The sequence below is a fragment of the Mustela putorius genome, unplaced genomic scaffold, assembly GCF_011764305.1.
Source record: "Mustela putorius furo isolate JIRA1106 unplaced genomic scaffold, ASM1176430v1.1 tig00000407_pilon_pilon_pilon, whole genome shotgun sequence".
Lineage (NCBI taxonomy): Eukaryota > Metazoa > Chordata > Mammalia > Carnivora > Mustelidae > Mustela > Mustela putorius.
The window spans coordinates 23,423,082-23,447,012 of NW_025421373.1; the positions used below are offsets into that span (position 1 = coordinate 23,423,082).

Sequence of the window (23,931 nt, forward strand, 5' to 3'; positions counted from 1 at the left end):
TGTTAGGCTACAACTTCTTTCCATCAAATCCCCTACCCCCCAAATATCAGGGGATCTCTCTTAAGTATTATTATTATTATTATTTTAAATTCCTTTTTTTAAAAAAAGATTTTTATTTATTTATTTATTTGACAGACCGAGATCACAAGGAGGCACAGAGGCAGGCAGAGAGAGAGGAAGGGATGCAGGCTCCCCGCCGAGCAGAGAGCCCGATGCAGGACTCTTTCCCAGGACCCTGGGATCATGACTTGAGCTGAAGGCAGAGGCTTTAAACCACTGAGCCACCCAGGCAGTCCTATTATTTTAAATTCTTGATGGTTTCCCTTTGGAGTACTTGTAATTGAGGACCAAGGAAGTGAAATGTAAGTTGTTCCCTTGGTTTTGCTGTGACAAAGTTTGGTACTGAAATGGGCTATTTTCCCCCTCCTCCTACCCCAACATGGCATCCATTATTCTTCTCTTCCAGAGCTCCCTCAGCAAAATCAACCCAGCTGAGACAGAGCTAATGTAATATGTTTCCCATAGGTTATTATTCGATTTTCTCTTTTGGCTCACTTTTGGGTGCCAGGGCAAATCGTTATTAAAGAGGTACTGAAAGACTGTGACCTGGGAAAGGCAGACTGTCTTGCTAGTGCTGGCTCCAGCCCTGGGGTTCTGCCTTCTCTCCGAAGGAAGCCCCCATTCACACCGGGCGCAGAGAGTTAGTTACCAGGTGTCCATACAGAGTAATCCCCTACTCCTTCCACTAACCAGGGAACATGTATTAAATTGAGACTGTCCTCCTTAACTTTTTTTTTTCCACTGAGAGTTTTGTATTAAAATATTCAGAATTGTGTGATACTTGTTTGTTTTTAAGTTTCCAGACGTCTCTTTTGATTAAAACATGTTGGGTGACATTTCCTAGAATTTTTGTCAAATCATTTCTCATGTCAATTCCCTTCATCCTCATTGTTTCCGCTCTAAAAAAAACTGGCATCTGGTAGTGATGATTTAGATGTCATTTCTGCTGATCTCATCCCCGACTCAGAGAAGACAGTAGGGGCTAAATTCAGCCCCCACACCATATCCGATTTAGGCCTGGGAAGGCAGTATAGCTAGTTCTCAACCTAGTGGGCAGAGGAAGAAACTGAGCTCCAAGGCTTCTCAAGGTCACACTGATGGTCAAGGCCTGAGCTCCTGTTTTTTAGACCAAGACTGAAGAGCACTCGACTGCTGAATTAAAAGCTGTGGGTACCAAGATGGGACCCGAGTCGCTGTCCCCAGTGCATCATCACAGAGGCTGCAGGAGCTCGCACAGTCGCATTGTCCAGTGTGGGAGCTGGGCCGGGAACTGCGGGGCGTGGAGTCCTCAGAAGCCAGCTCTCCCGGGCCCATGAGCACCCTGGATCGGGCCATCTCACTGCTGTCACAAAAGCGAACAGGATGCTCAGGGGAGTGTCACAACAGACAACCAACCAGCTTCCCACTGGCGTCTAAGTCCGTCCTCACAGCAGGGCTGGGACACAGGTGTCATTAGCCTCACTTTGCCAAGCGGCTCGTCAAGGATCCTACACTCCGTACACCGCCCAGCAGGAGCTGAGAGTCTCGGTCCCTCCCGTCCGCCAGACTTTGGCCGGAAAGGAATTTGGTCCGCCCGACCCTCCGGGTTCACGGTAAGGACAGCGGAGCCCCGACGGCGGAAGCGATCGCGCGGGGCTGCCGGCAGCGCGTGCGGGGGCCGGAGGGAAAGTCTGGGCGGCCGCGGGGGCGGAGGGGAAGCCGGGGCGGCGGAGGGGGCGGCGGGGCGGGGCGGGGCGGCGCGGCTGCGGCCGGGGGCCCGGGCTTTCCGGGGGCGGTCCCTGGCGGCCGCGCAATGCAGCGCCGCCGAGCGCAGCCCCGGGGCCGAGCCGCGCGTCCCGGCTGCTCCTGCGCGCTCCCGCCGCCGCGGGCTCCGAGGGCCGGGCACGTGCCGCGCCAAGACGCCCCCCGGGGCTGGACGGCCTCCCGCCGCGAGCCCGGGGAAGCGCTGGAGCTGTGCCTTGCCCCGAGCCTCCCGCAGACCCTGTGCGATCCGGCTGCGGCGGGGACCTCGGGCTTTCCTGCGGAGAAGCTCTGCGGATCCCGCGGTGAGTGGGGCTCCGTTCTCCCGTGGTTCCTACCCCAGCGTCCTCCCAACTGTCCTCTCCGTCCTCCTCTTCTGTCTCCTTCCTCCCCCGTCATCACTTTTGCGTTCCCCTTTTCTGTTTTTCTCAGCCCCGAACTTGCCAAAGCCACCGTCTCGGCCGATCTGGGGCCTCCCGGGAGCGGCCGCTCGGGTGGGTGAGCTCAGACCCGCGGCCGGCGGCTTCTCCCAAAGCCCCGCGTGGGAGGCACCAGGAGTTTGGAGTGGGGTGTCGGTTCCCTTGGTCCGGCACTAGCAGTTTCCCCATCCTGTCTCGCGGCCCTGTTTCTCCATCTGTGAAAGGGAGAAAATAGTCTTTTGCGTACAGAAATCAAACGAGAGAGGGGGTGTGCAGAGCATCGTGGAGAGGAGCCTTCCTTCCAGGTGCCCTCCTCCTCCTGCCTCCTTACTTCGGACTTGGTTGTTCCAGTCGTGGGTTCTCTTGCACCTCTTCTCTCCCCACCCCTCCACAAATTCCTGGAGGGTGGAGACTGTCTCTCCGTGGCCCATCTCCGAAGCCTCCTGAGCACTTGGCCCAGGACCTGGCAAATAGGTGCTCAGTACTGTTCACAGTGTGGAGGAACGAGCAGTGTAAACCTTGAAAACCTGCACAGTTGTGGGAGGTTGTTATTTTGAGTAGCGGCGCTGGACTCCTATTCCTGCAGCCGCACCCTTTCTTCCTCACTGGCCCTGGTCCTGCTGGCATCCGGGGTGGGGGTGGGGGCGGTTCTCAGGGGTCTTTCTCTGTTGAGTCCTCAGAGTTCTTGGCGGTGGTAGTGACCGCATCTCAAACATTGACGTCTCAAAGATTCCTTGAACAGCTGCTAGGACCTGTGGTACCACCACAGTGGGCAAATAGGAAGGCTTGCAAATGCCCTAATGGGGCTTGGGGGTGGGTGTGGGGTGGGAAGGACAAGTCTCTGGAATTCAGGAGACATTCGGAGTCACCTTGATGAGGCATTTTCCCCCTCTTGACCCGGCTCTCCACATCTGTAAAATGAAGTAGGGATGGAACAGCTGGGTGGCTACGGCTGGGCGTGATGTGCTCTCTGGGTTACGTGGGCCAGCCAACTGTCCCGTGAGTGCACGCAAGACAGCCCAGCCGGGCCCCAGGACATCATGTACTTCTGCAGCAGTGACCGAAAAAGCTGAGGAGAAGCACTTCTCCACCGTAGCAGGGACCTCCTGTTTCCAGCTGTCCCGGGGTTATGAGTCATGTCACAGAGCTTACAAGTCATGCTCTCTCAAATATTCCAAACAGTGACCTCTCGGGGCATCCCAGCTGTGGGCTCCACTGCGTGAAAGGTCTGGGGATCCCCTGTCTCTGGCATAGCCTAAGAATCATTGAGCTGGGGTGAGGTGTTTGAGACATAAACCAAATTAGAGACTTTGGGGGCCTCCTGTGGTTGGGTCACATATGGGACCCAGGTGTGACAGGCCAAGGGGGTAAGTGGCAGTCTCAGTTTCAGGGGCTTTCCTACCTGTATTCTGATCCTTCTTTTAAAAAGCGCGCATCTGTTTCTTCTCTGTGGTTTCAAATCTACAGATAAAGTAAACGTCTCCAAGGAAAGAGAATCTTTCTCTTCATTGGTCTTACACAGCCACTGTTGGCAGTGGACTCAAAGATAGACATGTGTACTCACACTCACAGTTTATAGGAGTAAATGCTAGTGTTACCACACCCTGCGACACTCTCCCCAATGGCCCGGACAAGCCAAATGTTGTAATGATCATACTTGAGGGACTCCTGGATGGCTCAGTCGGCTCAGTGTCGGACATCTGATCTCGGCTCAGGTCTTGATCTCCGGGCAGTGAGCCCAAGCCCTATGTTGAGCCTACTTAAAAAAATTATCGTACTTCACATTTACTGAGTGCTGACTATGAGCCAGGCATTATTCTAAGCATATTACATGTGTTAATTCATTTAGTCTTTACCACAATCCTATGAGGTAGATACCACCATTCTTTCCATCTTCTAGTTGAGAAGACTGAGCTCCAGAGAGAGTAGGGCACTCACCCGTGATCTCAGGAAGCTGCAGTTTACACCCACGTTTCAGGGCCACGTTTCATGCTCTGAACCTCTGAACCTCACTGGAATTATGGGGATCTGGGTTCAGATCTTGCTTCTGTCACTTACTTGCAGGGTGACTGAGGGGAGGATAAGTAAGAATTTGACAGCCACTGGACTAATAAATCGCTAGGAACCCTAGTATCCTTCCAACTCACTAGGGAAACAGAAACATCCAAGAGAAAAGCTCAGTGGTGTCCAGGAATGGGCCGGAACTATCCCTGGCTAGCATAGTGGACAACAGCAAACCAGATTCAACGACTACACTGTGTGCTTTACATCGCTTAGTGGTGCATAGCTCTAGTTTTCTTATGTTACTGATCTGGACTCCGATTGGCCGAATGGACTTGTGAATTGCTGGTGACCAACTACATAGGATCAGAGAGATTGAAATGGAGGAGGGAGAAGGAATGACAGAGAAAACTAAACTCCCCAAGTCAGTGTCAAGTGCTGGTGACCTGTGTGTGGCGTACCTGTCACCAGTCCTAATCCCCTGCCCCAGGCTGATGCTAACAATCGACAATCGGGACCTTGCACCTTGGAATCTCTGCAAGGCTAGGTAACCCTTAACTCGGTGCTCTGGCCAGTTTCTACCAATTGATCCTGGAGATTTTTTTTCTTGCTCTCCCAGATTTTCCACCTCATTCCTCTAGGGGATGGTCAAGAAAGTAACAAATGGCAAAATGGGAGACTTTTTTTTCGAGGATGCTGGGTGGCATTTTAGGAAACACCTTGGGGCTTTTAAAGATTCATCTTCTCCACTCCTTGGTTCGTTCGTTCTTTTTTTTTTTGCCTTAATGGCCTTCAGCCTAAGACTATCCTGGACCTCGGTCAGGGCTCTAGAGGAGGTAGGGTGTCAGGGGAACAGAGTGAGATTTGGAGAGCCAGCTGGACCTTTATGGATCACCGTGACCACCCTTTCCAACTGACTGATGAGAGAAGGAGGCCCAGTTTGAAGGAGGGACTTAGTCAGGCTCACACAGTGTAGTCATTTTCTAATGCTGTAAAACATAACCTCAATTTAGTAGCTTCAAAAAAATCAAATTTGTTTATTATGGTTCTCCAGGTCAGAAGTCTGGTGTGGGTCTTTCTAGAAGAAAATCAAGGCATTGGTAGGCTGAGTTTCTTTCTGGAGTCTTTAGGGGAGAATTGGTTCCTTGCTAATTTGAGCTGACGGCAGAATTCAGTTCCTGTGGCTTTGGGACCAAGGTTACCATTTCCTCGCTGGCTGTCAGCTGGGGGCCATTCCCTGCTTCTATAGACCTCCTCACTCCCTGGCTCATAGCCAGCTTCCTCTGTCTTCAAAGCAAGCAACGGTGAGACAGGTGCTTCTCATGCCATATTTCTCTGGCCCTCCTGCCTTTCTCTTCACTTTTAAGGACTTGTGTGATTAGACTGGGCCCACTTGATGATCCAAGAGAATTTCCTGATCTCAGAGTCTTTTAATCACATCTGCAGAGTTCCTTTGCCCCTGTTTTCATGACTCTGCCCTCTGAGTCATGCTTCCTTTTTTATAGTCACGGTTCCAGAGACCAGGACGTGAACATCTTCGAGGGGCCACTGTTCTGTCTGCTGCCTGTATTTTAGGAGATCGACCGTTCCTGATCATGTAGCTTAGTAGGGGAGTCACAGCACTGTGGTGTCCTTGCAGCTCTGTCACTGACCTACACCACCCCCTCCCCCGCCCAGCCCACCACCAAGAAGAGTCTCCTTTGTTGGCCCAGCACACAGCATGCACTTAGTCACTGGCAAATAATCGTGATGGATGGTAGAGGCTTAAGCAGGATGCTGTGGATTTGGCTTGGGCTTCTCTGCTGGCTCCCTGTTGGTTTCTAAACTCTGTGATTGGCTGGGTCCGATGGGTACGTGCAGACTTGAATAGCCCTGGCTGTCTTTCTGATCTCTTTGAAATATCCTGGTGTTTTTCCATTTTTCCAGCCACAGAAGAGCAGATAGAAACTCAGGCAGGGAAGAGGTCTTTAGGCTGTTAAGAATTTTGATGGGGACGGAAGCCAATTGGGGCAAAACAAGAACAGAGTGCTCCTCGGGGACCTCGGATGATTGGAGAGAGTCCTCTGATTTGATTCATTTCACATTTTTAATAGTTGTGTGTCCTGCCCGTCCCTTCCTCTGGCCCCGTCTTTGGAACAGAGGTCCCTAGTGAGATGGCTTGGCTTGGTAAACACTTGCGGCTATTACAGAAGGGGAAGGGGACTGTCTCCGAGGGTGAATGTGAGATGGGGACGCTCGCCCCCCCCCCACCCAGGAGTAAGCCTGGGAAACCCCCTCCCTTTTTACCAGCTTTCTGTTCTGAGAACAGAGAAGGAAAGTTTCCTACTGTGGACCGCAACTCCCCTACCCCCACACTCAGCTCCATGCCCAGCTCTGGAGCACAGGGAATCCTAGAGAACATTATTCTGAAAGGTCAGCCCTCCTCCCTTCTTTGCCTGGTAGGTACAGTCTAGTCTGGGAAAGGAGGAACCCCTCATAATCCTTGTGCATGCGCAGAGAGCCCAGAAAGTGATCAAGTTAGAGGATGCATTTTGTTTTCAAGAGGGGATTCTGACTTTTAAGGTCATGGGGGTGAGGACACTTTCTGGACAGCTAAGTCCCACTGAAACTGAAGTCTGAAGTTCTCCTGTCTGTCTGTACTCACCCCTCACCCATCTTAGGTTTAGTGGGCACACACTGTGTGCCAGAGCCCGGGAGCGGTGCTGACGGTGTAGCCAGGAATAGAAGGCAAGTCTTCTGCTCTCCTGTGCTTGCATTTGAGTGGGTAACAATACCCAGGAAGAACACACACACCAGCAAACAAGCTAATTTTCAAATTGTGAACAGTGTCTGAAGACATTAAAACAAGGTCTGAGACAGAGTATGATGGCCGAAGGAGGGTAGTGATTTAACAAGGTGGTTCTGGAAAAGCTTTTCCAAAGAAATGACCTTTAAGTTGAGACCTGGACACTGAGACACTGGTTGTGTCTGGAAAAGCAAGATCTGCAGGGAAGAGCATTCTAAGGAGAAGGATCAGCAAGCAGAAAAGTCTTGGACTGGAATCAGGACAGTAGCTGCCCTAGGCTAGTAAGTGGTCAGTGGAGCCTCTTCTCAGGACTTGCTTTCTCTGTCTGGCTTAGATGCTCCATTCTTCTCAGATGATTGCACTAGCTCCTCCTGAGGGGAGAGCCTTAGGAAGGGGTCCTCTCAGTGGAATGATGCTGGTAGGCCCCTGAGTCTGCTCCCTGGGTGGGAACGGTCAGCCTCATTCTCCCTATTTGGCAGGATGCCCAAAGAGATGGCCTTGGCATCCGTGACTCAGAGCTGGGGCTCACTGCCTGCTCTCTGGCCTCGGTGCCCCGAGCTGTCTGCTCCGAGCCCTGGCAGTGCTGGCCCGAGGCCACACCTGCAGGAAGCCACCTGCCTCCGTCTGCTCTTTCTCCCACTTTGGGATAATTAAGCTTGCCAGCCAGAGGAAGTCATTTATTTTATTGCCTTCTTCCTCAGAGAGCTCCTTGGTGGTAAAACCGGTTGGATAACCATGGGCAATCCCTCCGAAGTTAATTGCTACCTGGGCTCAGGGTGTGCTTTTCCTGTGGGAGATCAAAGCCCGGACAGACTCTCAAAGGCCCTGCGTCTGAAACTATCCCTGTGCTTTCCTAGATCAGCCTCGAAGTAGGGTCCCTGAACGCTCTGAATTTAGGAGCTCGGCTGTGTCCCCCAGCTCAGTGTTATGTGGATGAAGCCCTTATGTGTACCAGGCATGGTCTGAAGTCAATGCTTTATAGGTATTAGCTCATTCAGACCCCCAGATATCCCGAACAAGTAGCTACTACCAGTAGTTATTCCTGTTCCCATTTTACAGATGAAACATAAGTTTAGAACAGTTAAGCCTCTTGCCTAAGCCATAAGGGCTTCATATGCCCCCTGGCACGCCCTGTATCTTACCACTGTGGAGCTTCATTGATGTAGCTATTCTATTCATTCTGCCTTTCTCTTTATTTTTTCCTTTTGAACACCTACTTCTCTTCAAAGCCTATATCAAAGTCCCCCCCCCCTTGTTTTTAAAATTTATTTATTTGACAGGCAGCAAGAGAGGGAACACAAGCAGGAGGAGTGGGAGAAGCAGGCTCTCCACTGAGCAGGGAGCCCTATGTGGGGCTTGATCCCAGGACCGTGGGATCATGACCTGAGCTGAAGGCAGACGCTTAACGACTGAGTCACCCAGGTGCCCAGTCCCCCTTCTTTTTAAAGCGTTCTGTTTTACTTAGATAAGAGCAAAGGAATGAAGATGAGTATTTCTTTGAGCATCTGTTATGTTTCAGGACTATACGCCTGTTGTCTCACTTAATCCTCACAAAAGTAGAATTCAGTATAGTGGCTCTTAGTGTCCCTATTTTAAAGACGAGAAGACTGAGGTTTAGAGATTTTAAGTAACTTGCCCCAAGTCACACTTCTGATAAGGATGGAAAACAGCATTCAGATCAAAGAGAAGATCGTCTTATCTGCGGTCTTTTTCTTTCTCTTTCCACTTCCTTCCTCTTCTCCAAGAGCATGTGCTTTGCACCTTCAAAGTCGGAGTGTTCTGCCTTGTATTGCAACCAGCAATTTACCGCAGTGTCTTTTCCCTGCAGAAGAGGGTGAGCTTCTTAGGGACAAACATCTCCATCTCCCCCACTCCTCGATGCTCAGCGTGTATCACGGCACCGACCGTGTATACTGAATTGCTGTGTCCTCTGTTTCCTGCTCGTACTGGAGGAATCTGTATGGTTAATCAAGCATATCATTGGTTGATTTTAAAAAATCCATTAAATGGACATTAAGATGACAGGGGCCTGAGCCTCTGTCATCTTGGTTGATAAAGGGAAGAAATGCACCGAGTCAGGGATCCTAACAAATTCTAACTGCGGGGATCAGGGGGAGGCTGTTTGCTTGGGTGCGTGTGTCCCCCCAGTCAGGAATGACTAATCATTCCTGGGAGTGAGTGTTTGTGGAGTGCCCGTCGCACGTCAGAATACTGCCAAGTACTTATGTGTGATCCTCTCATGGACTTCTACTGACCCTATGGGGAAGATACTATTATTTGGCCATTTTTGCTTTTGTTTTCAACTGAGTAAATGGAAGCATCAGGAAGTTTGATAACTTACTTGACACAGGTCAGTGAGAAAGTGGTGGAGTCACATGGAAACCCAAGCCAGCTGGCCTCCGAGCCTGGGCTCTTAGCACTGTCGTGGGAGTGTGGAGGAGAATTCCCCGCTGTTCCCGAGTATTCCTTCTGTTGCGATGCACTCCCATCACTCTACAGCCTCCAGGAGCTCGGGCAGCTGTTGATTCAAGAACCGCGTGTTCAGTACCCCTACTGCTGAGTAGAGGGGGTGCTTTCTGAGAGGAGAATGAGCCGTGCTGGGTGAAGTCCGGGTTGCGGCAGAGCGGGAACCCAGGCCCATTGTCCTGTCCTTCCTCCCAGACGCAGTGGTGCCTTTCTCCACCATGGTGGGCTCTCCCACGACGAGTAAGGTGCCCGCGTCTCTTCCTCTTCCCTGATGGTCTCACGGTGAGGGGTGCTAGTTACAGGCTTCGCCACTACCTTCTTCCCTAGATTCATTTGCATTTGGACCTTGAATCAGGATGGAACTGCATTCACCAGAGATTATGACAGGATTTATTTTTGGTTGAGGGGCGTGTGTGTGTGTGTGTGTGTGTGTGTATCCGTCCCTGAAAAACCGTCTCACCTGTCCCACCTACTGTGATGTGGCCTAGGTCTCAGGGCATCAAGGCTCCCATGGCTTTCATGCAGTAAAGAGCTAGAATCAAGAAGCCTGGCTGGCTGTCATTCTGCTATCAGTTTGTTCCCTCCTGTTGCTTTCTCCACCTGGACTCCTTACTTTCTCCCAGTAAACATCTTAAATAGGAGAGCAATGGCATTTGAAAGGAGCATGCAGGGGCGCCTGGGTGGCTCAGTTGGTTAAGCAACTGCCTTCAGCTCAGGTCGTGATCCTGGAGTCCCAGGATTGAGTCCCACATTGGACTCTCTGCTCACTAGGGAGTCTGCTTCTCCCCTCTCATGAGTGCGCTCTCTGTTTCATTCTCTCACATATATAAGTAAAATCTTAAAATAAAATAAAATAAAATAAAGGGATGCCTGGATGGCTCAGTTGGTTAAGCAGCTGCCTTCAGTTCAGGTCATGATCCCAGCGTCGTGGGATCAAGTCCCAGCTCGGGCTCCTTGCTCGGCAGGGAGCCTGCTTCTCCCTCTGACTCTGCCTGCCACTCTGTCTGCCTTTGCTCGCTTGCTTTCTCTCTCTCTCTCTCTGACAAATAAATAAAATCTTTAAAAAAAAAAAAAAAAAACCCTTTAAAAAAAAAAAAAAGATCATGCAGATCAGGCGGCCTGAGTTTTCCCCTTAGTTCTGCCCTTAACTTGCTGTGTGACCTTGGGCAAGTAATTTCCTTCACCTATAAAATGGAAGGGAGGCTGTGTGGTTTAAGCTAGGTAGTATCTAAATTCTATGTAGATTTCTAGAGTGCTATGACTCTGTAGAGATTTCTTCTCCACAGAATAAACCCATTATGAAATAGTATTGCTGTGTTAGTTTTCTGTTGCTGCCATAACAAATTAGCACCAATTTGGTGGCTTAAAAATACATTCATGACCTCACAGTTTCCTTGGTGGGTCCTTACAAAACTTCAGTCAAGGTATCAGCCAAGTTGCATTTTCCCTCTGGAGGATGAATTAGGAAAGACTCTGCCTGCAGGCTCACTCAGGTTGTTGGCAGATTTGTTTCTTGCAACTCAAAGCCAGCAGAGCAGTGTCTTTGACCTCAGGGAAACCTTCAGTCCTTGGCTGAGGGCCGCTCACCTGATTACGTCAGGCCCACCCAGGATGATATTTCTATTTACCTTAAAGTCAGGGGGTCTGGAACTTTAACCACGTCTGCAAAATCCCTTCATGCTTGTTATGTGACCTAACCTAATCTGAGGGGTGGCACCAGGGAACAGAGATTATGGGGCTCATCTTAGAGTTTTACTTACCACAATCGCTTTACAGAAATATCCTCTTTACAGTTCTGAGCATACTAGAAGCAACTTTCTGTTTTGTGAGTTAGGTCAAGTGACTTAGCATATGAAATAATTTCTAAAAACCACTTGCTCTTACACTGAAATTATTCTTTCAACTTGGTTTTTTTTTTTTTTTTTTTTTAAAGATTTTATTTATTTATTTGACAGAGAGAAATCACAAGTAGATGGAGAGGCAGGCAGAGAGAGAGAGAGGGAAGCAGGCTCTCAGCAGAGAGCCCGATGTGGGACTCGATCCCAGGACTCTGAGATCATGACCTGAGCCAAAGGCAGCGGCTTAACCCACTGAGCCACCCAGGCGCCCCTCAACTTGTTTTTTAATGCAGCATTCTGTCCTTCCCTTTTTTCTAATGTACTTATCCTCAAAGTTATTTTCTTCCAATACCATTAAATGAATTTATATTACTACACAATTGGGAATTTTATATACATATATATAAATATAGCATAATGTATATTCCAATTATATATGTTAAATATTAAATTTAATATTATAGTAAATATATTAATACATAAAAATTATTCCCAGAGATAAACATTTAAATGTTAACTTTTTATATTTAATTAGTTTTAGTACTTTATATTGGAAATCATATAGTATAGAAAACTATTAATTTAAGAACTCTTCTTAGCTTAGCTGATTTAAAAAAGAACTCTTCTGGGGCATCTGGGTGGCTCAGTGGATTAGGCCACTGCCTTCGGCTCGGGTCGTGATCTCAGGGTCCTGGGATCGAGTCCCACATCGGGCTCTCTACTCAGCGGGGAGCCTGCTTCCCTTTCTTTCTCTCTGCCTGCCTCTCTGCCTACTTGTGATCTCTCTCTGTCAAATAAATAAATAAAATCTTAAAAAAAAAAAAACAACTCTTCTGTGCTTAGCTGATTTAAAAAAACTTTTTGTTCTATCAGTATTCAGAAGAGTTGTGTTGAACTCCCCCAGTGTCACTGTGGCTTCATCTGTTTCTCCTTATAATTCTGAAATTAGGTACAGAAAAATTAAAAATCATTTTATTTTTTGGTATCCCTAGTTATATTGTTTGCCTAAAACTCTTTCTCTGACAGTAAGATAGCTCTACTAGCTTAAACAACTCGTGAATAGATGGTATTTGAGTCCTTTAACTTTTAATCTTCCTGAATCCCTATGTGTCTCTTATAAAAAATGTATATTTGTATATATTTTAAAGTTATATATATATGCCAGTAGTTTTTGTTGGTTTAACTTTAAATCTACTATCTTTCTTTGTGTTTTCTCTTTGTTCACAGTGTTCTATTTTTCCCTCTTTCCCTTTTCTCTGGAAGTTATGTACTCTTTTACTATTTCTAAATGACTGTCCTAGAGATTACAGTATACGTCCCTGATTTAACAAAGTCTAATATTATTTGGTTCTTCTGCCCTTTCCAGACAATGCAAGAAATATAGAAAACTTTAATTCTCTTTCTTTTACTATTTATTTGCTATTTTAATTCTGTTTTGTCTGAAAATGTCTTATTTCATCTTAACTCTTGGCAGTTATTTTTGTTCGGTGCTTTAAAGATATCATTCTGTTCTTTTCCAGGTTCCGTTCTGTGGAGAAGTTAGATGTCAGTCTAATTGGTTTTCATTTGAAGATACTGTTTTTTCTCTTTATGGTTCCCAGCAGACTTACAATAATGTGCTCTTCTTACCCTCTGCTTCATTCTAAGTGTTTTTTTTTTTCTTTTTAGTTCACTAATTCTTCTTTCTTTTATGTTGCATCTGCTGTTAAGCCCATTTGTTGAATTTTTATTTCTATTTGTATTTTTCAGTTCTAGAATTTCTATTCGATTCTTTAAAAAAACATGTTATGTTCTTTCTTATTGTTTCCAGTTCTCTGTCAAAATTCTCAGTCTCCTTGAACATAGTAAGCAAGGTTATTTAAAGGGTGTGCCTGAGGGACAACTCCAATATCTGGAGTCCCTGTAGATCTTTTTCTATTGTCTGTTGTTTCTGATGGTTCTGTTCTTGTCATCTTGTCTTTTTTCAGTCCTGATTATTCTCGGTTTTGCATTGGACATTACATTTCAATAAAATTTTTTTTTTAATTTAAAAGGTTTTATTTATTTATTTGACAGAGGTCACAAGTAGGCAGAGAGGCAGGCAGAGAGAGAGAGAGAGAGAGAGGGAAGCAGGCTTCCTGCGGAGCAGGGAGCCCGATGCGGGGCTCGATCCCAGGACCCTGAGATCATGACCCGAGCCGAAGGCAGCAGCCCAAACCACTGAGCAACCCAGGCGCCCCTCAATAAAAAATTTTTGAAGCCGATTGTGACGTGCCCTCCTCCGGAGAGGATGCAGGTTTGCTGCTGCCTGGACCCTAGAGGTACTGGCAATGTGAGACAACCTTAATTCAGTTTCAGGGACTGTGAGGATTCAAACCTGGGTCACAGTCTCTGGGGTTGGAAAGCTTCTAGTTCACTCTTAGCACTGAGTACTCTTTGAAGTCCCACCTCAGAATGCAGAGGTTTTATTCTTCCTGTCTTGGCAGTTCTTAGATCCCTGAGTCTGTCAGAAACTCTGCTTAGTCTCCATCCTCCACTCAGGGAAATGCTGCTTCAAATGCCAGGCTCATCTCCCTGGATTTCTGTCTGTTTCTAGATCTTAGCCTGGCAAGTCCTCATTATTTTATTACTTCTTAGTGCCTTCAGGCAGTTTTTTAGGTTTGTTTGTTTGGTTGGTTGGTTGGTTTTTTAGGGGGTGGGGGAGAGGTCCAATTTTTCCAGTTGTCCTCAGTAGGAGGTTTGGTCAAAATGATCTAGTTTGCGATCATCAGAAGTGAAAGTCCTGATTTTTGTAGACTGCATATCTTTTCTTAATTCTCTAAATCCAGAATGCTTTTGGCCAAAAGCAATGAGTCTGACTGAGACTTAGGAAAAAGAGCTGTGGATCTGGCCTATTCCATGCTCTTACTCCTGGGTCTGTGTGGAGGCTGCGGAGATGAACATAGGGACAGAAGACCTGAGTCTGAAAGTCACATTGCTTAGCTTTATGATCACTAGCTGCTTAACCTCTCCTGGCTTTCATTTCCACATCTGTAAAATAACGTATCCAACACAGGATTATTGTGAAGTTTAAGTAATTTAATGTGTGGGATGAGGCCTTGCACAGTACTTAGCACTTGGTATTTGTTAAATGCTGGCTTGTGTGATCCTGTATTTGAGGAAATAAGAGGAGGCGTACTTAACTTCTCTGTGCTTCCTGGAAGTGAGTCATATCTTCTGAGTAAATAACGGTAATTCCTGAGAGAGTACCTAGTATATAGTAAGTATGTGAATGAATGAATGAATGAATGAATGAATGAACAAACGAACAAAAAGACATCCTGGACAGAGTTACTTGTCCTGATGGGGCTTAGCCAAAACCAATATTACTTTGTCAGAGGGTGAGAGCTGCTTGCTAGGGAGTGAGTCTCGTGATGGAAAGGTGGGTGGATAGCACAGAGTAGTCATCCTGCATTCTTATTCTAAAACTATGGACTGCAGGAAATTTTAATATATGAAATTTATATATCTTTTGTTGGTGCTAGAAAATTTGCCATATGATAGAATTGGCCGGAATGACGATTTTTTTTTTCCGCAATAGATTTTCACTTGCTTATAAAAACTGGCCTCTCGCAGGGGTCATGGTGAAGGGCCCTGATGGCATCAGTGGCTGGTGATGCCAGTGGCTTATTTGCTTGTCAGCGCGGAGTGGTGTCAACACAGCTTCTTAGACAAACTTATATTGAACATATGTCAGTGCTTACTTATTCACTTAATGAGGTCATTAGGAGATAAAGTGTGCCAGCTTAAATTGACAGGAGTTTAGGCCTAACTGCTGTTTTACCTGCCATGGTCATAAAAACATCACATTTTTATCTGTGAGAAGGTTAAATTTGTGATATGAATCGTTTGGGCCACGGTCTGACGTGACCCATTCATCAGAAATAACAGGCAGTGTATCTGCAAAGCAAATGATAAGCATATTGATCTGTGGTTATTAATTAGATGTGCCAAGAAGCAGGGTTTTATGCACTCACAAGGAACCACGCAGCCGGATGCCAGATAGAGGTCAAACAGAAGTCAGCTAGCAGAAGCCTAGAGTCCTGCTTTTTCTCAAGGAAAACTTTCCAGTGTGCCGTTAAAGATGCTGGGCATCTGCTTTATGTAGTTCTTATTTTGGGGACAAAAACTTGTCTTCACTGTGGGGAAAGATGTTCCATGGGAAGAAACAGCCTGTTGGAGGGCACGTTTGAAGACTGAGAAGGTTGAAACAAGGAGCGAGAACTCCCCGTGCGCTCGGATGTCTGGCCATGGTCATGGCCAGTCTTGGAGCCCTGGAACAGTAGTGGCCCTGGGAGGGCCCTTGGAGAATATCACAACCTGTGGTTTTCAGACTGTGTTCTGAGGAGCCCAGGGGCTTAAGGGGAAGCTGAACAGCTGTGCTGTACCAAGCGAATAGGCTGTGCTATAAGCAGGGACACCAAAATAACACCTGGGAAAATTAGTTTTAAGTGTTACAGTTTGGTATTGCTTTTAGTTTGAATTGTATGTGGGAAGGGGGTGAGCATCCTAATCTCTATTGCTTATGGCTCTAAGGATATTTATCTAGCCCTAAAGGCTGGAACCCCAAACCCCTCCTTTGCCTCCTTCATGACATTCTACAGCAGCTCTGCCTTTTTTTTTTTTTAATTAATTAATTAATTAATTAATTTGACAGAGAGATCACAAGTAGGCAGGGAGGCATGACGGGCTGGGGGGTGCGTGGAGCAGACTCCCTGCTGAGCAGAGAGCCTGATACCCGGCTCGATCCCAGGACCCTGAGATCATGACCTGAGCCGAAGGCAGAGGCTTAACCCACTGAAGCCACCCAGGCGCCCCTAGAGCAGCTCTGCTTTTATCTGGTTTTTTTTGTTTGTTTTTTTTTGTGATCAGGGTTCTAAATAACATCATGTGCAAAAGAGTACAATCTAGCGTACAGGTGACAGAAAGTGTTTCATTTATTTATCTACTTGTTCTCTTCTGCTTTGTGTTGCTCAGGCAGTGATTTGATCGGATTTATGTCTTTGAATGATTATTCTGGAAGAAGGTGGGGTTAAGGCGGGGAAAGACCTCCAGACCTCCGTTTTAGCCTTCTGTGAAATATGGCTGGCTGTAGCTTCTGTGATTCGTGGTGGTGAATGAGCCCTGAAGGCTGAGTTCCTGTAAATGACAGGTTTTCCATATGAAAGTCAGCCAGGGAAATTATTCCTGGCATTTGGAGTCACGAAACTGTTTGATGTTAATGGGTTTACCAGAAAGGGTTTTTGTGGGGTTCTTTTGGCCCAGGGCAAGCTAGCTGTTGATGTCATCAGGAGACCACAAAGAATGATTTCTGCCACTTCTGTCCTTCCTTAGTGCACGGCTCCTGTGACTCATGCTTCTGTGTCTTGGACTTGGGAGTTAAGTGATCACATTTCTAAGGCTGAGGTATGGCCAGCCTCTGCCTCTCCCTCCCCGGCAGGCCCCAGCCTGATGATAATCCTGGTCTCCCAGGCTTGCCAGAGGCTTCTCCTTCATCCTGGACCTTGCCTACATCTGACTGGCTACAGAGCACCTGGGAATCAGTTGCCAAATCACAGTTCTGAAGAGAGTCACAGCAGCCTTAGAGATCTGTGGGTCTAGGGGTTCCCAAAGCTGGCTGCATATTGGGGAAAATGGCTCCCTCCAGTCCCCTCTTGAGTCAAATTCAGTAAATCTGTAATGGGACCCAAAAACTAGTGTTTTGTTTTGTTTTTTAAATCCTGTCCTAAGATGGTTCTCACTTGGCACAGTATAGGACATTTGGTGAGCACCGATCTAGGCTCATACTTGAATTTTTTGGACCATTTTACCCTCAGTCTTGACCTAAGAAAATTAAATATAAGACATGCTCATGATTAGAAATTTCAAACAGCATGAAAACACGAAGAATAGAAAGCAAAAGCTTCTCCCACTCCTAGTCCAGCCCCCAGGTAAGCATTATTGAACACTTTCTTTAGATTCTGCTCATAAATGATTTTACATTTATGTATCATTCCTTATCTGTCTACTTAATCCTACAAAATCTGAGCCAGAGGAATAACCCTATCCACATTATTCTCTACTGTATTTCCCCCATCCCCTGCTTAAAATATTCAGAACTCACTGTAGATCATTCTTTTTAATAATAACCATTAAATATGTAAACATTTGTGACACACTTGGAACAATACTTGGTGAGTAGTAAGCACTATATATTTGTCAAATGAGTGAATGGGGACAGCTGCATGGTATACCAATACATGGATATATGCTGTTTTACTCTTGTGGACACTTGTTGCATTGGTTGCTATAACAAACGAGGTAGAAATAAACATCCCTGTGTGTATATCTTGGGGGCTTTGCCCTGGGTATGGCTATCAGCACCTTATTTAGCGGGGCAACAGCAGGCATGGAGCCAAAGGCATTAAGAAGGAAAAGGTACTGATTAGAACAAAGCAGGGCATTGGACTGGAATTGGAATTTTGTCTGGACCTAGAATCACAGAAATACAGATCTCAGATCTAGAAGGAACCACAGGAGAATGTTTGGTTCACCCTTGTGCCCTCTGGGTAGGGAATGGGTTCCATCTGTGGTTCCTAGGTTGTACCCTGAGCCCTGGGAGCCACAGTGAACTCACTGGAAAAGTGTGTGTATGGGGGCTGTGGGATCTGTAACATGTTTGCACAGACACTGTGCAAACAACTAGCTCAAGAAAGTTGATGGTTGTAACGTTAACTTTACTAAGGTCCCTTTGGCGATGCTCTATTTCGTGAAGCTGTTTCTGGAGGGTGCCAGGATACAGCAGCTGGTGTGCATAAATGAACGTGCGATGGGAAGTGGGCGTGGTGTTGTCAAGTCTGACTTCAGAGTCTACAGAGTTGTGCAGTTCATAACCACTGCCCACGTCCCATTAGCAAGTAACTGGCGAAGAATGAAATAAAAATATTTTCTTTTTTCAACTTGTGTGCACCACTTTTTTTTTAACAGCTACAAATCTTTAGGACATAAATACTTACTGAGTTGTTTGAAGCTAACTCTGCAATAAATGGAACTGCTAGGTATTTCTTTGGGCCCACAGAGCTGTGAAAAAATTTCTAAGACACTAAGGGTGCTGTGAATTGGAAAAAGTTTGGAAATATCCGATATACAGCCTGTCCATCAGAACTCTTAACTGTTAAGTGGGAGATGCCACGCTGACTTGGTTTAAAGGCAGGGAATTATTCATTCTGTGTCTGGGGAGGCCGGCGTTGCACTTGGCATCAGACTGTGTGGGGTTCAGGTCCTGAAGCCTCCATTTCTCCTTCCATCTCTAAGATGGGCTGTCTGTAGTGGGTGAGACAGCTCCCTGCCCATCCTTTCCAGACTCCCCTCCTTTTGGTTTAGCAGTCCCCAGCAGAAAGAATCATCTTTCCCAATAGCTTGTGCATAAAAGCTCTGGGAGGACTTTGGCTGCCCCGGCCTGGGTCCCTTGCCCAGACCCGGAACTGAGGCTTTGATTAGTGATGGCCACGCCTAGAGCACCCCTTCCCCAGCCCCGTGCTTAGGTGAGCACCCTCAGTAAACTGCATGGGATGGGTAGGTTCTCCACAGAAAAGAGCAGGTTTGTTACCAGGAGAATGGGAGAAGGGACCCAGGACCAAAAACAGTCTTCCATTTTAACAGACGAGAGGCTAGACTCGTAATTTGGTAGTGGGAGGGTTAGGCACAGAGGCTCTGGAGTTGCACCCATCCGGCTTCACTTCCTTGGGCAGATTCACTACATCTGTAAAGGCTTTGGAGTCCTTGTCTGTAAAGTAGAAATAACTGAAGATAAAGTTCAAGAATACAAAAGGCTGGCAGTAATAGTCCTTACCTCATGGACGTGGTGGTTGGAGGACTAAGTGAGTTAATACACAGAAAGTGCCTAGCACGGGGCCTCGCACGTAGGAAGCACTTGGTAAGTGAGCCCATTATTCTTACTGGCCAGGTAACCTTAAGAGCACAGGTAGTAAGTGACCCAAGCTTCGGACTCCTGGAGAGGGTGCAAGATAGTGACTTCCTTTTTCCCCTCTGTCACAGAGTGAAGCAGCATGGATGCCGTTAGCCAGGTCCCGATGGAAGCCGCGCTCCCCAAGCACATCCTGGATATCTGGGTCATTGTCCTCATCATCCTGGCCACCATTGTCATCATGACCTCCCTGTTACTGTGCCCGGCAACGGCGGTCATTATCTATCGCATGCGGACTCATCCTGTCTTCAACGGGGCCGTCTGAGATCAGCCTCCCAAGAGTGATGTGGACGATGTCCCCTCCCCCAACCTCTTCCTTCTCCAAAAAGCAGCAAGAGGGGCTTTGGAGTGTGGACTCTGGAGCCTGCCCTGTGAGAGGAGACTGGGGTTCTTGTTTGGATTCTGCCACCGGCCAGCTGTGTGAGTCCAAGCAAGGGACCTAATTCTGTGGGTTCCAGGTTCCTTCTCTTTTAAATGGGGATCATGATCCCTGCCCTTCCTACCTCATAGGGTTGCAAGGACCAATGACTCGGTGGAGATGAAAGCTGTTTGCGATTGTGAGCAGTAAGGCCGCCACCTGAGGTGTTACCGCTCAATGCTGAGAAGCTTTGAAGAACCAAAGCACCTAATTGCTGACAATGGCCTTCAAGGGGGTGAAGAAGACACACTGGGGGCAGAACAGCCTTCGCCAGTGCCCCCCAGGTCGAATCAAGCAAAGGCATCCTGTCCTCATTCCAAAGGGCCAGCAGCACCTTGGCTCAAAGACATTTTCTTTGTGGTGCCACTCCCTCAAGTTATGTAATTTGGAGGGAATTGAGCGTATTAGGGGGAGGGAGATGGGTGGAGCTTCCCAGGACCTCCTCTGTGCCAGAACATCTACCCCTGTAACAATCTAAAGGAGGCTCCGCTATTTCTTGGCAATGCCAAGGAACCTGGGGTGGTGGGCTTCTTTCTGCATTGGGAGTCTCCTCGCTTTGACACTCAAGCAATGTTGGGAAACACAGGGTGGCTGAGTGGCCTGGGCAACCTTCAGGATCTCCAGCCCCCACCCACTTGAGTGCCCCACACTCGAGGAGCTCTGCACCCCCCACCCCCAGCACCCTCTGTAACCAGCTCCATGGTGTAAAGTGTCCGCCCTTCATTCCCTCCCACCAGCACTGCAGCCAGTCTAAGCTACAGATTTTAAGAGATGTTCCCAGGATTTTTGGAACTAACTCAAAACAACGGTTATTTTAGATGGTATGATCTATATTTATAGAGAGAGATTTCTGGACCACTCAAGCTTCTTGACCAAAATCAGGAACATCTTGGGATGTATTAAATTATGTAAAAAGATAGCACAGATGTCAGAATATTGTGTGAACTGATGCTTTTACATGGTCTTATTTCATTGATATATACAACCAATTTCCAATAAAGTGCTAGAATGAATACATCTGAGGTCTTTCTTTAGAGAGCACTTATTAAACAAAGCTCAGAAACTCGGGTAAATGATTCCACTGAATTGATGGGCCTTAGAGACAGTTTGAATGTAAGAACTGAAAGGGAAAGAGAAGAATCCAGTCCACTTCTGGGTAGTTGCACAGTTTACATGGACATAGGATGCAGAGGGAAGGACACGTTTTATAAGTAAGCGATGAATTTCGTATTAGACATGTCGAGTTCAAGGTGATTGTGATCTTCAGGCAGACATTTTCAGGATGCAACTGGAAACCTGGGTGTGTTCTTTGGCAAAGATTTTATGGCTGGAGTTATGCTTTGGGGGATTATCTGCACATGGTAGACATGCCCCACGAGTGGACAGGACCACCCAGGCAGAGCACTCAGACTTAGACGGTAAGGTGCTAAGTGCAGAACCTGGCAGAAGTGGTACATAGAAGTGGAAGAGGGATGGATGGGGTGGGGGAGAGACAAACCAAGGAGATGGAAAAGGTCATGTGCTAAGAGGTGATATGAGGGGGATGCGATCATATTGTGTGAGTTAAGGAATGAGTTGGAGGAGAGGAAGTGGAGACAGAACGGACACCTCTTTCCAGGAATAGGACTGTGGTATAGAGGTAAGGGAGGAGGGTTTGGGAAGAATGGTCAAGGGGGATGGGTATGTGTGAAAAGATTCTGATTGTTTGCTCAGCACCTCTCCCAACTTTTGCTTTTCTTTTCTTTTCCCTTAATATGCCTGCGTGGGGGACAAAGGCTAGAAAGTGAAAACCTACAATGAATGTGAACAGTGCATTTCCCTAACTAAACTGTAGCCAGAGGTGCAGACGTGATTTAGGTTTTGCCAATCAGATGCACACACGTGAGGCTTCCATGTGGGACCTAGTTGGGCGGGGACAGAGACCACAGGGTGCCAAGCATCCACGGTTCCATTGTCAGTCCATAGCTATGGGCATAAGACAGAGCCAAGAATTCAGCGTTTTTAATGGAGCGCCCTGTCCTTTGAGAAGCATAGTACTGAAGTACCTGGGAACTTTTTCACTGTGACAGCTGTCCAGAACTTACACCTCCTAATAGCTTGCTGGAGGGAAAACTTGGAATATTTGTAATTGATAAGCATAGATCAGTCTCCTGCAGTTCAAGCCTACGAGAAGCAGCTCACTGGGAATTGCTGGACGTGGGATGTAGGCTGTGTGTGCGCTACTTAGCCTTTCCGAGTCTGATTCTGGGTCTGTAAAGTGGAAGGTATCAGAATTAAATGAGAAAATCTCTGATTTTAGGGTGGAGTGTAAATAAGAGATCCTTAGGCAGTCCACCAGGTGGCGATACTGCTCTCTCTTTTTTTTTTTTTCTCTCCAAGTGAAGTAGTGAGCTCACAGGTATCAGCCAATCCTATCACATTCCTAGCAGCTCAGCATTTTATTTTTCTGGTTCTAGTTTCAGCAACTCTAAAGGTAACTTAGGATCATCCAGTCCAACCCCCCCTAAAATAAAGTAATCCCCTCTCTAATGAGAGGGTTGCCCCGTGTGGCCTGTTCAGTAATTCCCAGTGTTGTTTTAGATCACCTGCGACAGGTTCCCCCAGGAGAATTCATTTATAAGTGCGGCTCCCAGGGGCTTGATTTATACTTACTGAGAATCCCTGGGAAAAGGCCTTGCGTAAACATGGTGGAGAACCCCATGCTGGTGGAAAGGAATCCACGTCTTGCTGAAACCACCCCTCGACTGCTGTGGTATTAAATTTCTTCCTTCAGTAAGAGAGAAGTCAGGCCTTGGGATGCTTAGCTATGCCCTCTCGGGGCCACCCTGAAGAGATCAACTTCCTTTTCCTGGGGACAACTTCTGAGCATTTTTTAAAAAGATATTTTATTTTAGAGAGAATGGGGTGGGGAGAGGGGGCGAGAGAGAGGCTCAAGCAGACGCCTCCTGAGCGCAGAACCCACCGTGGGCCTCCATCTCACAACTCTGAGATCATGACCTGAGCCGAAATCAAGAGTCGGTCACATAACCGCCTGAGCCAGCCAGGTGCCCACTTCTGAGCATTCTGAACAAAGATCGCTATCATGACTGACCCCACCCCACCACCTTGCCTGGGTGGGAAATTCACACTCTGCGGTACACGGTGGCTGTCATTCTCCCTCCCTCCTTTGGCCGGACAGCAAGGGCCTGAAGAATCTTGGCTTCACCATGCATTGGCTTTTGATTGTGGGCAAATTAACAAACTCCTTGAGTCTTAGTTTCCTCATCGGTAAACTAGGCATCGAAGTAACTCTAGCTGCCTCACAGGTGTGTTAGGAGGATGAAATGTGCCCACAGCTGCAAGGTGAAATGGTAGAATACAGCAAGCGCTCAGTACCTGTGATCTGTTGCTGATGAGTCCCAGTTTCCTCATCTGTAAAATGGTGATAACAGTTTCCTCTGAGTGTGGAGAGGATTAAGTGAGATCAGAAAGTAGAGAATTTGGCCAGGGCCTGACTCATGGGAGTCTCTCAATATGGGTAGACAATAACACAAAAATACAAAAAGCCTAATTGGGTTAGATCCTTAAATCGCCAGTTAAGGTAGTGAGATCGGCAGAAAACTTTCTCGCTGACATGCTGTAAGATTGGCATTAAATTCACAGAGGGCCTCAAACAAGTATAAAAGTCGGACTTCTTCTATACTAATCTCCCTTTAGAACATTTTTTTTTTTAAGATTGTATGTATTTGAGAGACAGAGCCCAGAGGGAGAGGGAGAGGCAGAAGGAGAGGGAGAAGCAGACTCACACCTGAGCAGAGACCATGATTCGGGACTTGATCCCAGGATCATGACCTGAGCCAAAGGCAGATTTTTTTTTTTTTTAAGATTTTATGTATTTATTTGACAGAAATCACAAGTAGATGGAGAGGCAGGCAGAGAGAGAGGAAAGCAGGCTCCCTGCTGAGCAGAGAGCCCGATGTGGGACTCGATCTCAGGACCCTGAGATCATGACCTGAGCTGAAGGCAGCGGCTTAACCCACTGAGCCACTCAGGCGCCCCCCAATGGCAGATTTTAACCAACAGAGCCAACCAGGCACCCCTACAAATTATTTCATAACTTATTCACCATTATTTAATAAAACACAAAGTTTTCCACTTTTAAGTTTTAACCTTCACAGAAGTTGTTTTCTACAATTTTAAGTGTAAAAAAAAAATTAAAAACCTTTCAGTAAGATAAAACT

General features: G+C 47.0%; 1 protein-coding gene across 2 annotated transcripts; it reads left to right on the forward strand.

Annotated features, from left to right (window-relative positions):
* The first annotated feature begins 1,059 nt into the window (after window positions 1-1,059).
* SMIM3 (small integral membrane protein 3) lies at window positions 1,060-20,724 on the forward strand. 2 transcript variants are annotated; one of them, XM_004737807.3, is made up of 2 exons: window positions 1,060-1,652; window positions 19,365-20,724. In XM_004737807.3, the coding sequence occupies exon 2, from the start codon at window positions 19,376-19,378 to the stop codon at window positions 19,556-19,558; it is 183 nt and encodes a 60-aa protein (XP_004737864.1). In that variant the 5' UTR covers window positions 1,060-1,652; window positions 19,365-19,375; the 3' UTR covers window positions 19,559-20,724. The 2 variants fall into 2 exon arrangements, with proteins under 2 accessions (XP_004737864.1, XP_004737863.1); XM_004737806.3 differs by lacking the exon at window positions 1,060-1,652 and adding an exon at window positions 1,975-2,105.
* Window positions 20,725-23,931: the final 3,207 nt, after the last annotated feature.

What these genes read in the sequence shown, in the direction of transcription:
- SMIM3 (XM_004737807.3), top strand. Translation starts at nt 19,376, where the DNA reads ATGGATGCCGTTAGCCAGGTCCCGATGGAAGCCGCGCTCCCCAAGCAC.